The following is a 15,490-nucleotide window of genomic DNA, read 5'->3' as shown; positions in this document are numbered from 1 at the left end:
GCCTCTGAACTCAGGCAATTCTTGGAAAGCTTGGGAGACTCACCTTTACTCAGATGGTTACCTGTCTCATGCCCAGCTTGACCTTGAATTTTAAATAGTGAGGACAAAGAACGAGGAGGATGGCGGGATACACTCCTTCCACAGGGCCCTGTGGCTTCCAAGCCTCAGCCTCCTCTGGTCTCTTGAAGCCTCCTTCAAACCCAGGGAAACAAAAGCATGTGCCACAAGCTGCTGTTTTTCTAGGATCTTCTAGCGATACTCCGAGAGCCACAAAACTGTTCCTCCGAGAACAGTTTCTCCAAGAGCCATGAAACTGGGGCTGGCTCCCAGGGTGATGGGACTCCAGTGTCTTTGTTCTTTCTTGTTCTATGCATCCACGCTCTGCTCCACCACTGCCCCTTCAACTCTGTCCACACATATTACTCCAGACTGGCCTTGTGGTCAGAGCCTGGAATGCCTAGGCTGCTGGGGGCTTGCATGCAGGCTGCACTGGACTAGAAGCATTGGTGCCTTCAAGACTGCCCCGGGAAACATGACTTGCCCCGTTTCTGTCTAGTGAGTACCCATTTTTCCCCACTCACCAGCTCACTTCCCTTGGCTGGGTCAATTAGAAAAAGCTCCTCTGTTGGCCTGCCCTATAGGGTGGAATTCAGAGGGCAGCTCAGGAACCTGGTGAGAGCTCAAAAAATTTTAAAAAGGGCCAGGTGCGGTGGCTCATGCCTGTAATCCCAGCACTTTGGGAGGCCAAGGCGGGCAGATCACCTGAGGTTAGGAGTTCAAGACCAGCCTGACCAACATGGTGAAACCCCGTCTCTACTAAAGATACAAAAATTAGCTGGGTGTGGCGGTGGGTGCCTGTAATCCCAGCTACTCAGGAGGCTGAATCAGGAGAATCACTTGAACCCGTGAGGCGGAGGTTGCAGTGAGCCAAGATCATGCCACTGCACTCCAGCCTGGGCGACAGATCAAGACTCCTTCTCAAAATACATAAATTAATTAATTAAACTAAATTTTAAAAAGATGCATACATTGGGCTCTTTTGCCTTTTATTCTTGTGTTTTTTAATCACAACTAAACACTAAACTCACATCTTGGCTTTGTAGATTACTCTAAGCTTGGCTGCAGCTGTGGTGCTAAGGAGGGTAATGGAGAAGTTTCCTCACTCTCAATCACACCCCTTCCTTCCGGGAGCAAACCCAAGTCTGGCCCTGACTCTGGATCCCTCCCACATTGGACCTACCACACCCTCAGGGCAGACCATAGCTCTACACTCCCCACACTCAGCCACCAGGACAAGAGAGCCAGATTCCAGAGAGCTCAGGTGAGTACCAGAGTGGAATGGCCCAGGACGCCCTCACACTGCTCAGCTTCTGCAGCCAACATTCCAGCAGCCAAGGCCTCTGCCATACTGGCTGCTTCCCCATGGATATCCAGTTTCACTAGGGGAACCCCAGCCTGGCTTCCCTTCCTTCTTTTTTATTTTTGTTTCTTTGGGACAGGGCTTGGCTCTGACACCCAGTCTGGAGTGCAGTGGCCAAACCGTAGCTCACTGCAGCCTCAAAATCACGGGCTCGCATGATCATCACACCTCAGCCTCCCGGGTAGCTGGGTGTACAGGAGAGAGCCACCATGCCCAGCTAATTTTTCAAACTTATTTTTAATTAATTAATTAATTAATTTTTTTTTGAGATGGAGTTTTACTCTTGTTGCCCAGGCTGGAGTGCAATGGCATGATACAGCTCACTGCAACCTCTGCCTCCTGGGTTCAAGCGACTCTCCTGCCTCAGCCTCCAGAGTAGCTGGGATTACAGGCATGCGCTATCACGCCTGGCTAATTTTGTATTTTTCGTAAAGAAGGGGTTTCTCCATGTTGGTCAGGCTGATCTCGAACTCCGGACCTCAGGTGAGCTGTCCACCTCGACCTCCCAAAATTCTGGGATTACAGGTGTGAGCCACTGCACCTGGCTGCCCAGCTCACTTTTAAACATATTTTTTCTAGCGATGGGGTCTTGCTATATTGCCCAGGTTGGTCCCAAAGTCTAAGGCTCAAGTGATTCTTCCCCATTGGGCTTCCAAAGCTCTGGGATTCCAGGCATGAGCCACCGTGTCCCCTCCTCATTCTGCTGAATCATCAGAGTTTTGTTCATTCCCACACCAGGCTCTGGCCCCCAATACCAGCTCAGTTGCTCAATGGGCCATGTTTGTCCTGGAGCCCAGATGGACTGTGGCCGGGCAAGTGGATCACAGGCCTGGCGGGCCTGGTAGGTTTCCACATGTGAGGGGCCTGAGGGGCTCAAGGAGGGGAGCATTGGGGAGAGGAGCCCACTGGGTGGAGGCTGGGAGTCACAGCAGGAAATGGTGAGACAAAGGGCATTGGCTGGTAGGGAGACAGCACAGGCAGGCCCTGGAGCTTCCTCAGTGCGGCTGGACGCTCCTGGAGACTTTCACACACCCTGCTACCTGGGCCCCGCACCGCGAGGGTGCTTTCACTGGTCTGCACCATGGCCCAGGCCCTGGGATTTTGAACAGCTCTGCAGGTGAATGAAAGGTGTGGCCAGGCTGGGGAACCACCGCATTAGAGGCTGACCTGGTTTCAGCCCCAGCCCTGTCACTGACTGGCTTTGTGAGTGTGGGCAAGTCACTCAGCCTCCCTAGGCCCCAGTGACTTCCCTGAAAGCAAGAATGCCGCTTTCTTGCTGTTGTGATGGTATTAAAGGAAGTGGGCCTGGCTCTGCCCCTGACGCGGGAACATGGAGCTGATCCAGGACATCTCTCGCTCGCCACTGGAGTACGTGAAGGGGGTTCTGCTCATCAAGTACTTTGCAGAGGCACTGGGACCCCTGCAGAGCTTCTGGGCCCGGCCCGATGACCTGCTCATCAGCACCTACCCCAAGTCCGGTAGGTGAGGAGGGCCACCCACCCTTTCCCAGGCAGCAGTCCCCACCTTGGCCAGCGAGGTTGTGCCCTCAGCCTGCTCACCTCCCATCTCCCTCCCTCTCCAGGGACTACCTGGGTGAGCCAGATACTGGACATGATCTACCAAGGCGGCGACCTGGAGAAGTGTCACCGAGCTCCCATCTTCATGCGGGTGCCCTTCCTTGAGTTCAAAGCCCCAGGGATTCTCTCAGGTGTGTGACCCTGTCCTGAGTGCAAGGGGAGGGGAGGAAGACAGGGCGGGGGCTTCAGCTCACCAGACCTTCCCTGACCCACTGCTCAGGGCTGGAGACTCTGAAAGACACACCGGCCCCACGGCTCCTGAAGACACACCTGCCCCTGGCTCTGCTGCCCCAGACTCTGCTGGATCAGAAGGTCAAGGTGAGGCCAGGTACAGTGGCTTATGCCTATCAGCTCAGCACTTTGGGAGTCCAAGGCAGGAGGCTGACTTGAGGCCAGGAGTCAGAAACCAGCATGGGCAACATAGGGATGCAGTCTCTTTCCAGGAAAAAAAAAAAAAAAAAAAAAAAAGCCAGGTGTGGTAGCATGTGCCTGTGGTATCAGCTTCTTGGGAGACTGATCTGGGAGGATCACCCAGCCCAGAAGTTTGAGGCTGCAGTGGAGCCATGATCACACCACTGCATTCCAGCCTGTGTGACAGAGAGAGACCCCGACTCAAAGAAAGAAAAAAACCAAAAAGAACAAAAACGTCCAGACGCGGGGCATGAGAATCCAGGGAAGGAGGCTCCGGCGCAACCCAGCTTCGGTCCTGTTCTTCTGGGAAGGTCGCTCCACTTCTTTCAACCTGGTCTCATCTTCAGCGGGGACACCATCTGCTGCTTGCTCTGGCAAGGGTCTGATGACCAGAAACACAAGACTCTTCAGTGTCTGCCTCAGAAAGGCAGCGTGTGGGTGCTCACGGGCCCACTGAGGAGGGAGCTGGAGGGGACCGGGCATGCCTTGCTCCAAACTGGGGTGTGAAGGCGTTTATGCAGATTACATTAGTATAGAATATGGATCCAGGGACCAGGCCAGGCTTTGACATCTGAGCAGGGTTCAAATCCCAGCTTGGCCCTACCTGTGCTGTAAGATCTCAAGCAGGTCAGCCGCTAAGCCTCAGGTTCCTCCTTTGCTAAACCAAGAGATGAGCTGGCCTGGGGTGAGCTGTGTAGTGATGGCACTGAGGCTGGGTCCTCTGCCCCTGCAGGTGGTCTTTGTTGCCTGAAACCCAAAGGATGTGGCGGTCTCCTACTACCACTTCCATCGCATGGCCAAGGTGCGCCCTGACCCTGGGACCTGGGAGAGCTTCCTGGAGAAGTTCATGGCCGGAGAAGGTGGGTTTGACGGGAGGAAGGAGGGTGTGGAGCCTAGAGGTGCTGGCTATAACACACAGCAACCCTGTGTCGCTGCCCCCTGCTAGTTTCTCCAGTGTCCTACGGGTCTTGGTACCAGCACATGCAGGAGTGGTGGGAGCTGAGCCACACCCACCCTGTTCTCTACCTCTTCTATGAAGACATGAAAGAGGTGAGACCACGTGTGATGCTTCCCCTCATGTGACACCTGAGGGCAGGTACCTCACAGGGACCTGCAAGGCCGCCCAGCCCCCTTCTTGGGCGGCCCCCACTGCAGGTCCGGATTCCCCATCCTGCCTCCCTGGTCAAGGCCTCCTCGCTACAGCCCCACCTGGCAGCGGGCCCCGCACAGCTCTCGTCTCCTGTGCCTGAGTCAGCTGCAGGTGGGCCACGGATTAGATACTTAGTCCTATTGCTTATCCCCACCAAAGGGTGTGCCACCCAGGGCCACAGTCATGGAAGAAGACCATCCCGGTCCTCACCCATAGAAGCCAAGCCCAGCTCATGATGGGATCACAGGGCAGAGAGCAATTCATTTTGCCCCAGGGACCAGGGCCCCGGGGGTCGAGGAGCTGGCTCTGTGGGTTTTCTAGTGGAAGTGGCCAGTTCCTCTCTGAGGTTAGAGAAGGGGACTCATTTTATTTTCCTGAATCAGCAAACCTAGCCTCCACCGTGGAGCCTCTGCTCCTCAGAACCCCAAAAGGGAGATTCGGAAGATCCTGGAGTTTGTGGGGCGCTCCCTGCCAGGAGGAGACCGTGGACCTCATGGTTCAACACACGTCATTCAGGGAGATGAAGAAGAACCCTATGACCAACTACACCACCGTCCCCCAGGAGTTCATGGACCACAGTATCTCCCCCTTCATGAGGAAAGGTGGGCGCCGGCCAGCACGGGGTTTGGGGCGGGTGGGAGCAGTGGCTGGAGCCTCCCCATAGGCACTCAGGGCCTCCCCTGGGATGAGACTCCAGCTTTGCTCCCTGCCTTCCTCCTCCAGGCATGGCTGGGGACTGGAAGACCACCTTCACCGTGGCGCAGAATGAGCGCTTCGATGTGGACTATGCGGAGAAGATGGCAGGCTGCAGCCTCAGCTTCCGCTCTGAGCTGTGAGAGGGGCTCCCGGGGTCACTGCAGAGGGAGTGTGCGAATCAAGCCTGACCAAGCGGCTCAAGAAGCAAATATGAATTGAGGGCCAGGGACAGTAGGTCATATCTGTAATCCCAGCAATTTGGGAGGTTGAGGTGGGAGGATCATTTGAACCCAGGAGTTCAAGACCAACCTGGGCAACATAGTGAGATTCTGTTGAAAAAAAATAATAATAATAACAAAATAAAATCAGTTTTAACAAAAACAATAAATATGATTTGTGGGCCAGGCAGAGTGGCTCATGTGTATAATCCCAGCAATTTGCGAAGCTGAGGCCAGAGGATCACTGGAGGAGAGGAGTTTGGGACCAGCCTGGTCAGCATTACAAGACGCCATCCCTATAAAAATTTGAGAAAATGATCTGCACGTGGTGGTGGACACCTGTAGTCCCAGCTACTTGGCAAGAGAAGGCAGGAGGATCACCTGAGCCAGGAAGGTTGTGGCTGCAGTTGGCTGTGACTAGGCTAATCTACTCAAGCCTGAGGGACAGAGTGAACCTTGCCTTGAGAAATAAATAAATAAAATTTAATTAAAATAAATTATGATTCAGGACCATTCTGGCCAGCATGGTGAAACCCCGTCTCTACTAAAACAAACAAACAAACAAAACAAAAACAAACAAGCAAAAAAAAAACACACACACAAAAATGAGCGGAGCATGGTGGCAGGCACCTGTAATCTCAGCTACTCCGGGAGGCTGAGGCAGGAGAATCGCTTGAACCCAGGGACAGATGTTGCAGTGAACCAAGATCGTGCCACTTTACTCCAATCTGGGCATAAGACCAAAACTCTGCCTTGAAAATAAATAAATAAATAAATTAAATTAAATACTATTTTTATTTGAGCTGGGCTCAGTGGCTTATGCCTGTAATCGCAGCACTTCAGCCTGGCGGATCACTTGAGGTCAGGAGTTCAAGAGCAGCCCGGCCATCATGGCGAAACCCATCTCTACTAAAAGTACAAAAATTAGCTGGGCATGGTGGTGTGCACCTGTAATCCCACCTACTCCGGAGACTGAGGTGGGAGAATCGATTGAACCGAGGAGGTGGAGGTTTCACTGAGCCAGGATCACGCCACTGTGCTCCAGGCTGGGCGATAGAGCAAGACTCAGTCTTAAAACAACAATAACAACAACAACAACAACAAAACTATGACTTGTGTTCAATGCAGAGTCTCTATTTCAAGCCAAGAGAAACCCTGAGCTGAAAGAGTGATCGCCCAGCGGGGCCAAATACGGCCAGCTCCCCACTCCAGCTCCCCAACTTGCCCTGTTTGGAGAGGGGAGAGGGTCTGGAGAAGTAAAACCCAGGAGATGAGTGGAGGAGGAATGTCTGTTTAATCCCAGCACATCCTCTGCTGTCCTGCCCTGTGTCGTTGGGGGATGGTGAGTCCGCCGGGCAGCCTCACTTTTTTTGGGCTCCTTACAAGCCACCACGTACCTCTGAGCCACATTGAGGGGAGGGGAATAGCCGTCTGCATAGGAGGTGTCTTCAAACAGGACTGAGTAGTCGTCCTGGGGCTGTGTGGCAGGCAGACAGGAAGGGCTGCTCAGAGACCCCCAGGCCAGGACAGGCACCCCCTTCCCCCAGCCTAGACCACAGGAGCCTCTGGGCGGTGGACTCTCAGTCACTCTCATCATCCTTCACTCTGGGGTCAAGAAGTCTTGGCCCAGTCCCTGCTGCTACAGAGCTCTTTTCTCAGTGGCAGGAGGCTCAGGGCAGTGAAAAGGGTGGGGAGAGGAAGGGGCGCTGACTCCCTCCCAGTGGGGCCATAGCTGGAGGGTCTGTTGCCTTTCAGGGATGCTGTGTTCAGAAGACCCAGGGCAGCCCAGAGGGTGGCAGGCAGGGATCCTGGCCTCAGGTGGCTTGTGTCCCATGTCACCAGGAGCACGAGGAGGCAAAAGCCCCGGGCTCAGGGCAGGAGATTCCCATCTCAGAGCTGGTTCTCCTGGGGCTGCAGAAGGAATGCCGCTGACTTGGGGCTTGCCAAGGCTGCCAGGGTTGGCAAGGGGTCAGTGGCCTTTGGGGCTGGAGTGGAAGAGGGAGGGCTGCTGGCAGGTCCCATTAGCTTGGGAGATGAGGACAAAGGGGATAAGGAAGGGGACGCTAGCCTCTCTAATCAATTGGTGACATTGGAGGTGTCACCAATGACGTCTCCCCTGGAGGCTGCTTTACCTGCTGTGGGGGCGTGTGGATCAGGGCGTGGTAGTAGCAGATGGTTTGGGGATACAGGGCCATGATGAGCTGCTCCCTCTGGAACAAGGCCTTGGGGTCCATCTGGGGGTTGGCCTTCCACTGAGGCCGTGACTGCCAGCTCAGGGTGTGTCTCCTTGGGGTTGTGTCAATCTGTGGCTGGGGACACTCCTTCCCAGCTTGACAGCTGTTGTGATACCTGGGTTCTCCTCTTCTTGGTTTAAAATAAATTAGGCAGGCAGGGCGCGGTGGCTGACACCTGTGATCCCAGCACTGTGGGAAGTTGAGGTGGGTGAATCACCTGAAGTAAGGAGTTTGAGACCAGCCTGGTCCACATGAAGAAAACCCCGTCTCTACTAAAAATACAAAATTAGCCAGATGCGGTGGTGAACCCTGTAATCCCAGCTACTCGGGAGGCTGAGGAAGGAGAATCGCTTGAACCCAGGAGGAGGAGGTTGCAGTGAGTCGAGATTGCACCACTGCACTCCAGCCTAGGCCACAGAGCAAGACTCCATCTAAAATAATAAATAAATAAATAAAATAATTTAAACAAGAGACGTACAGCAAAAGAAGTGCAGCACAGAGTAACATATTGCAAAAGAAAAACTGTATTTTCCAAGTTAAGTGCATACTAGACAAGACAATACACCTTGAGTGAGTTCAGAACGGGCTTCTCGTCAGGGTGGAACAGTGTTGATTACTACAGGAAAAACTCCCCTTATGGGAATGTTACACGATTGTTCATAATGGGTGGGAAGAGGTGTCACTAGCAAGCATGATCTGGGTGGTCCTCTGGGTGCACATGGGCATTTGCTATACATGCTTATTTCTAGGACACATGTCTCATTAGCATTTTAAATCTCCACCCAGGGGTGTGGTTTTTACTATTAAAATGAGCAAAGGGTCAGTTTGAGGACAGGTAAAATCAAAATGCACATGTTCTCAAAAGGGAAAGTCCCTACTGGGGATAGCTTTGCTTGAATGAACTCAGTGCCCAGGCGAATGCTGAGGCTTACTGTGTTGGCCGTGAGGTCACCAAGGTCGCAGCATCCTGAGAAGATGGTTGTCTCCTTGACTATCTCTCCTGCCTCGCCCAAGTTCCATGACCCGCCCTGGCCCAAATAAGGCCTCCGGTCCATCTCGGGGTTGTCCTTCCACTGGGGCAGGGGGATGATCCAGCGTCAGCTCAGGGTGTGTCTCCTGGCTGTAGAGGGACTTGTGTCAACCTGTGGCCAGGTGGGGATGCTCCTTCCCAGCCGTTAGGCTGCCCCCAGGCTCCGTGCCCTGCCCTGGCCTGGACACTCACTCTGCCTTCTTCATCGATGTCGTCTACCTCATACTTGTGGACAAAAGGAGGAAAACGCTGGGTGTAGCCAGGGGCACAGTCCCTGTCGAGGAGTGTGGAGGACGGGGGCAGGGCAAGGACCTGGTGCTCCCTGCACAGCTGGCCCCACCCACATCACCCTCTGTGGAGTTTTCCTCCTGCTGTGCAGACAGGAAGCAGAGCGGCAGCCCAGGCAGGTGCAGCGACCAGAGAGTAGCCCCGGGGATCGTGTCACTCACTTGTTGGTGGCATGGCTGTAACTGACCACCTCGGCCAGGATCCACTGCTCGTCCCCATCCACAGCCTTCACCTGGGCAGCCACCTTGTGTCCAGCTCTGGCCACGTAGTCCCCTGAGGCGGGGATGGCCCCACAGAGGGGTGGGGGGCCTGTGAGCAGAACCAAGGGTCAGTCCCAGCCCCTGGGCACCAGCCCCTCCCTCGCAGCTGCTGCCCTCACTTGTCACCAGGCTTCCCGATCCACAGGGGCAGGGTCATGGCCGACTGCTGCAGCAGGGTCATCAGCACCCCTCTGCGCATGGTCTTCCGGGGCGGCTCCGAGTCATCGTAGAGACGTGCGATCTTGGCCGCTGTGGGAAGGAAGGGAGGCCTGAGGCCCCAGGGACAGGTGCTGGCCCTGACCCCCCAGCATGCTGCACTGAGCTGTTGGAGGACCACCTGGGAGCGCCCAGTTCCTGAGTGAGCCTGAGGGCCCAGCAGGACTGTGACCTGATCTGCCAGGTGTCCTACAGGGGCTGCTGCACTGAATTACATATGGGTGAGACGGCAGCATAGCGGGCACCCAGGGGAAGGAACCAGGGAGAGACAAAGCGGGTTCCGAGGTGCTGGTGAGGCTCTCCTGTTGATGTCGGTGCTGACCCAGAAGTGTGTTTAATGAGAATTTCCTAAAATTCAAAGGGTTCCACGGGGGTCGCGGCTAGGCCAGGGCACTTCTTCAGCGTCTACCTGCTCTATGGCCTGAACCCCCATCACCAGGCCCACATTTTCCTGGGGTTCATTGTCCATCCTGCTCGTCAGGTCCAGCAGCACAATGGGGATCGCACAACAGGCAGGGCCCAGGCCTGGCATGGTGGCTCATTCCTGTAATCCCAACACATTGAGAGGCTGAAGCGGTCGGATCACTTGAGGTCAGGAGTTCGAGAACAACCTGGCCAACATGGTGAAACCCCGTCTGTACTAAAAATACAAAAATTAGCCAGGCATGGTGGCACATGCCTGTAATTCCAGCTACTGGAAAGGCTGAGGCAGGAGAATCGCTTGAAAGGTGGGGCAGAGGGCAGTGGCGGAGGTTGCAGTGAGCCAAATCAGGCCATTGCACTCCTTGTGAGATGGGGAGGGTCTCTGTGCCAGGAGGAAGGCTTCCTGGAGGAGGCGGACCCCGCGAGGCACAGGCCTGATGAGAGGCAGTGGGCAGGCCTGTGACATAGGTGGGGCGTCCAGGGCAGGGACGGGGCCTGTGGCAGAGGAGGAGCATGAAGGGGAGCCGGTGCCCTGGGAATCTCGGAGGTGGAACTCCGGGGAGGAGTTGGCTGGGGCGGAGGTGATAATCCAGGATGCAGGCCAGCGTAGGGGTCTTGGTGGGCACGCTGGGGTCGGATGGAGCGCAGGAGGGAGAGAAGGGGGGACAGGTGGGTACCTGGTCTGGAGGCGGGGCCTGAAGTGCGCAGGTGCAGGGGGCGTGACTTCAGGCAGCGGAGGGGCCTGGGGCTAGGTTGAAGCCCCGAGTGAGGACCCCACTCTGGGGTGGGATTGGAGGGGACCCGCGGTTGGGCGCGGCAGGGCTCACAGGGACACCCCCGTTCTCCTCCCCAGGGAGATGATGTTCGTCGTGCACGCCTTCCTGTCCGCCCTGGCCGCCCTTCGGGTAAGGAAGGAGACAGCGCAGCGGCAGGAGGGCGAGGGCTTGGGGTCCGCACCGTGGTCGGAGCCTCCCTGACGCCCCTGTACCCTGTCGCGGTTAAGAATGGGCCTGGCACCCCCGTCCTAGGCGCGCCTCCTGCTCCCGCTGCACCCCGACCTCCGCCAGGACCTCTGCCCGCCGTGCTGCACGGGCGCTGGCCTCCCCGGCCCCAGGGCGCCGCGCAGGTCCCTTTGCTGACACCAAGCCTGAGCCTGAGCCGGACACGGGGTCCAAGAGGCCTGTGCGCCCTGCGCGCCCGCGCGCTCCAGGAGAGGTCCACCCCAGGCAGGGCGGTTCATCCTTCAGAGGACTTCGGATCCAGCTGTTGAGGAGCCAGGACACTTTTGCGGCCCTGTCCCCGTCTCTAAGATGGGGATGATAGTATTTATGGCCATTCCTGAGCACAGCAGGACCTGCCTTTTTCCTTTGACTGGAAGGTTCTTCTCTACACCTTCTGCCTTGATAACCTGCCACCTCCACACGGAGGTCTTCCCTATCTCCGTGGGATTATCCCTAGCTCCGATTTAAAATTGCAGCTCTGAGAACCCGGGTACCGTGGCATATGCCTGTAGTCCCAGTTACGGGGGAGGTTGAGGTGGGAGGATGGCTTGAGCCCAGGAGTTGGAGGCTGCAGTGAGCTATGATCGCTCCACTGCACTACAGCCTGGGCAAAAGAGCAAGAAACTGTCTCTAAAAATATAAAATAAAATTGCACCTCTTGTGTACTTCCCCGTCCACTCCTTTTCCTGAATACTTATTATCTGACCTGCTAGGTGTTTTATTGCTCTCATTAGTCTCTCCCACCCCAACCTTTGCACTAAACTGCACGAGGACAGCTCTTGTCACTGCTGTAGAACAAAGTTCAGCACAGAGACAATGGCCAAGAAATAGTCAATAAAATAATGGACGATGGGCGCCTTCTACTGAGCTCCCGCTACTTGTGAGTGAGTAGAGGACTAGCCCTGGGGAAATTCAGTGACCTGCTGGGTGTTGCTGAGCTGTGAGGAAGTTCATGTCTGGCTGCAGTGGTGAGGCTGTGACTCAATCAATCACTGCTGATGCTCACAGGACGTTCACTAGCTTAGTCCCAGAGGGCAACGATTTTAAACCCCCACGTCCATTTCCTCATCCATAAGATGCAAATAACAGTCACCCCTTCCTCACAGGATGGAGCTGCGTGATGCCCGAAACAGTGCTTGTTGCACGGAGGGGCTTGCTGCCAGCTCCCTCTCCCTCCTTGTCTCTTGCCTGCCTGCTGCCTGGGATGGGATGAAGAGGGGCCCTTGTGTTGCCCCAACCCTGGCTGCTGGCTAAGAGCCCATGTGATCTGCGTGTCAGAGGAGTTCCTTCAGGAAGAACCAGGGCAGCTTCTGCCCCTATGGGGCCAATGCCCTAGGTGAGTGCAGTCCGCCAGCCCCAGCCTGGTCCAGCTCTGGAAAGAGGGTGCCCAGTTGTGCAATCCAGGCGGGCGCAGCCGAGTCCTGATCTCGGTATTCAGGGCTGAGCCTGGTGGGGGCTTGTGATGCCTGACTCTGCATCTCTCTCTGGCCCCATGCCTTGGTAACTGTGAGATGTCACTGCTTTGGGTGACCGGATCTAGCTGTACTGGATGAGCATGGAGGAAATAGCAGAAGACCAGGAATTAGAAGACATGAGTGGGCTTTGGCCGCAGCCTCCTTACCCCACTCCCTGCCCTGGGCTGCCTGTGAACAACCTTCTTGCCTCTGCAGGCACACTGGACAGCACTGCTGGAGACCTGATCCTCAGTGTCCCTAACCCCCTCCAGATACTGGATACTGGTGGCCTAGGCTTTTTTTTTTTTTTTTTTTTTTTTTGTGTGAGACAGAGTTTCACTCTTGTTGCCCAGGCCGGAGTGCAATGGGGCGATTTCGGCTCACCGCAACCTCCACCTCCCGGGTTCAAGCCATTCTCCTGCCTCAGCCTCCTGATTAGCTGAGATTACATGCATGTGCCACTACGCTTGGCTAATATTCTATTTTAGTTCAGACTGGGTTTCTCCATCTTGGCCAGGCTGGACTCGAACTCCCAACTTCATGGGATCTGCCTGCCTCAGCCTCCCAAAGTGCTGGGATTACAGGAGTGAGCCACTGTGCCTGGCCTTCTCTAGGCTGTTGACACCTTAGCCAGAAGGAATTGAAGGACAAGTCAGAAAGTCATGAATGTAGGGAGATTTCTTGCAGAGCAAAAGGACTCACTCAAGAAGGGGAATGTGGGGTCCTCAAGAGTGTCTCATGCCCTACGAGGTTTGGGGATGACCTTTACGGGCTTCTTTAACTAAAGAGGGTTATATTCATGAAGATTCCAGGAAAAGGTAAAGATTTCTCAAGACTGTGGTACCACAATTTACACCCAAATCCAGGTGTTCCTGGAGCCGTCTTGGCACTGGCGGGTGTATGGTTTTGTATGTTACTGATCGTACAATGAGATCCTAGGTGAAACCTACATCAAATACAGCGCCATGTTGTGTCTGGTTGGTCGTAGCCAGCTTGGTCCTCATCCTATTTTTCAGGGACTTATTGGCCCTTAGCATATGCAGCTATTTCAAGTTTCCTTCTTCTGGTCATGTGAAACTGCTGCCTGGAATTTTTCTATTCACTTGCTACCACTCTATTAATCTCACATTCTTGCCTCTTTTCTGTGCCACCCCGTGTGGGTCTGACCGGTTGTTACTGGAGTGCAATGCAAAGTCTGAGTCAAGGGGGCCTCCTGAAGGTCGCTAGGGCAGGGGCGGAGCTAGTAGCCCGAGGACGTGCCAGTCACGGGGATTCCTCAGGGGCACAGAGGAGGGTGGAGGGGCCTGTGGCCCTAGCAGGGGAGCAGCCTCTCCTCTGCCTGGAAGCCCCATGCCTCAGCTTCCCCCACACTCCCACCTGCCCGCTTGCTTCTGAACTCACACATTTCTTGGAAGGCTTGGGAGACTCACCTTTACTCAGAGGGGTGGTTAGCTATCTCGTGCCAGCTTGACCTTGGACTTTAAATAGTGAGGACAAAGAACGAGGAGGATGGGGGGATGCCCTCCTTCCACGGGGGCCCTGTGGCTTCCAAGCCTCCACTTCCTCTGATCTCTTGTCTGTGGAGCCTCCTTCAAACCCAGGGAAACAAAAGCACCTGCCATGGGCTGCTGTTCTTCTAGGATCTTCTATCAATGTTCTGTGAGTTCCTTCCGGGAGCCATGAAGCTGGGGCTGGCTCCCAGGGCAGTGGGACTGCAGTGTCCTTGTTCTTTCTTGGTTTATGCATCCATGCTCTGTTCCCCGCTGCCCCTTCACTCTGCCCACACACATCACTCCAGACTGGCCTTGTGGTCAGAGCCTGGAGTGCATGGGCTGCAGGGTCTGCGGGCTGCACTGGGCCAGAACCCCTGGCGCTTTCAGGACTGGCCTGGAGCCGGCAGGTAGGTGACCTTTCCTGGGCCTGCCTATCCATCTTTCTCTTACAATCCCTCCCCTCTCTTGCCTGGTTCAATCAGAGAAAGCTTGTCTGTTGGTCTGCCTGGCAGGGGCAGGTCAGGAGCCCTGTGACATCTCAAAAAAAAAAAAAAAAAAACCCCACAAAAACAAATCCACCATTGGGCCCTTTCCCCTTTCATTCTTCTGTTTTCTACACACCAAACCCAGTCATGGCTTTGGAGATCACTCTAAGCTTCTCTCCAGCTGGCATACTAAGGAGGGTAATGGAGAAGCTTCCCCACCCCCAACCCTACCCTTTCCTTCCGGAAGCAAATCTAAGTCCGGCCCTAGCTCCAGATCCCTCCCACACTGGACCTAGGAAACCCTCAGCACAGACAACACACCCTGCATTCCCCACATTGGACCCACACTCAGCCACTGCGGGCGAGGAGGGCACAAGGCCAGGTTCCTGAGAGCTCAGGTGAGTGACACACTGGAATGGCCCAGGGCACCCTCACCCTGCTCAGCTTCTGGCTCCAACATTCCAGAAGCCGAGGCCTCTCCCATCCCTGCCCTTTCCCCATGGATATCCCATTTCAGACAACCCCGGCTGGCGTGAATCCCCCCCCTTGCTTTTTTTTTTTGTTTTCTCCCGGGGAGGCCGGGTCTTGCTGTCACCCAGGCTGGAGTGCTGTGGGATCCTGGCCACTGCAGCCTTTAATTCCTGGGCTCAAGTGATTCTCCTGCCTCAGCCTCTGGAGTAGCCAGGACTACAGACCCTCACCATCTTGCCTGGTTAATTTTTTAAAAAATTTTAAAAGATTTTTAGAGATGGTGTCTTGCAATGCTGCCCAGGTTGGTCTCCAACTCCTGGCCTCGGCCTCCCTAGGGTCTGGGATTACAGGCGGGAGCCACCCTGCCTGGGCCCATCCTTTTGCTGAGTCATCAGAGTTTTGTTCATTCCCACAGCAGGCTCTGGCCCCTAGTACCAGCTCAGTTGCTCAATGGGCCGTGTTTGTCCTGGAGCCCAGATGGACTGTGGCCGGGCAAGTAGATCACAGGCCTGGTCAGCCTGGGAGGTTTCCACATGTGAGGGGCACAGGGAACTCAAAGAGTGGAACATCGGGGACACGAGCCCACTGGGTGGAGGCTGGGGGTCACAGCAGGAAATGGTGAGACAGAGGGCAATGGCTTGTAGGGAGACAGCACAGGCAGGC

At 55.3% G+C, this 15,490-nt stretch overlaps 1 protein-coding gene and 2 pseudogenes across 2 annotated transcripts in view; all 3 read left to right on the top strand.

The window, feature by feature from the left end:
• LOC104681630 overlaps window positions 1-15,490 on the top strand; it is a 62,673-nt pseudogene that overhangs the window by 2,296 nt on the left and 44,887 nt on the right.
• LOC104681109 lies at window positions 2,488-5,627 on the top strand (annotated as a pseudogene). The gene is made up of 7 exons (XR_004055519.1): window positions 2,488-2,898; window positions 3,003-3,128; window positions 3,218-3,315; window positions 4,142-4,268; window positions 4,364-4,468; window positions 4,965-5,160; window positions 5,282-5,627. The product of XR_004055519.1 is annotated as a sulfotransferase 1A1-like (transcript).
• LOC104682153 (SAGA-associated factor 29) overlaps window positions 12,480-15,490 on the top strand; it is a 23,470-nt gene continuing 20,459 nt past the window's right edge. The window contains exons 1-2 of the mRNA XM_030924752.1: window positions 12,480-12,519; window positions 12,595-12,663. Coding sequence (XP_030780612.1) covers window positions 12,480-12,519; window positions 12,595-12,663 — 109 coding nt within the window. The remainder of the gene's footprint in view (window positions 12,520-12,594; window positions 12,664-15,490) is intronic.

The sequence above is a fragment of the Rhinopithecus roxellana genome, chromosome 20, assembly GCF_007565055.1.
Source record: "Rhinopithecus roxellana isolate Shanxi Qingling chromosome 20, ASM756505v1, whole genome shotgun sequence".
NCBI lineage: Eukaryota > Metazoa > Chordata > Mammalia > Primates > Cercopithecidae > Rhinopithecus > Rhinopithecus roxellana.
This window is presented reverse-complemented; position numbering and strand designations above follow the sequence as displayed.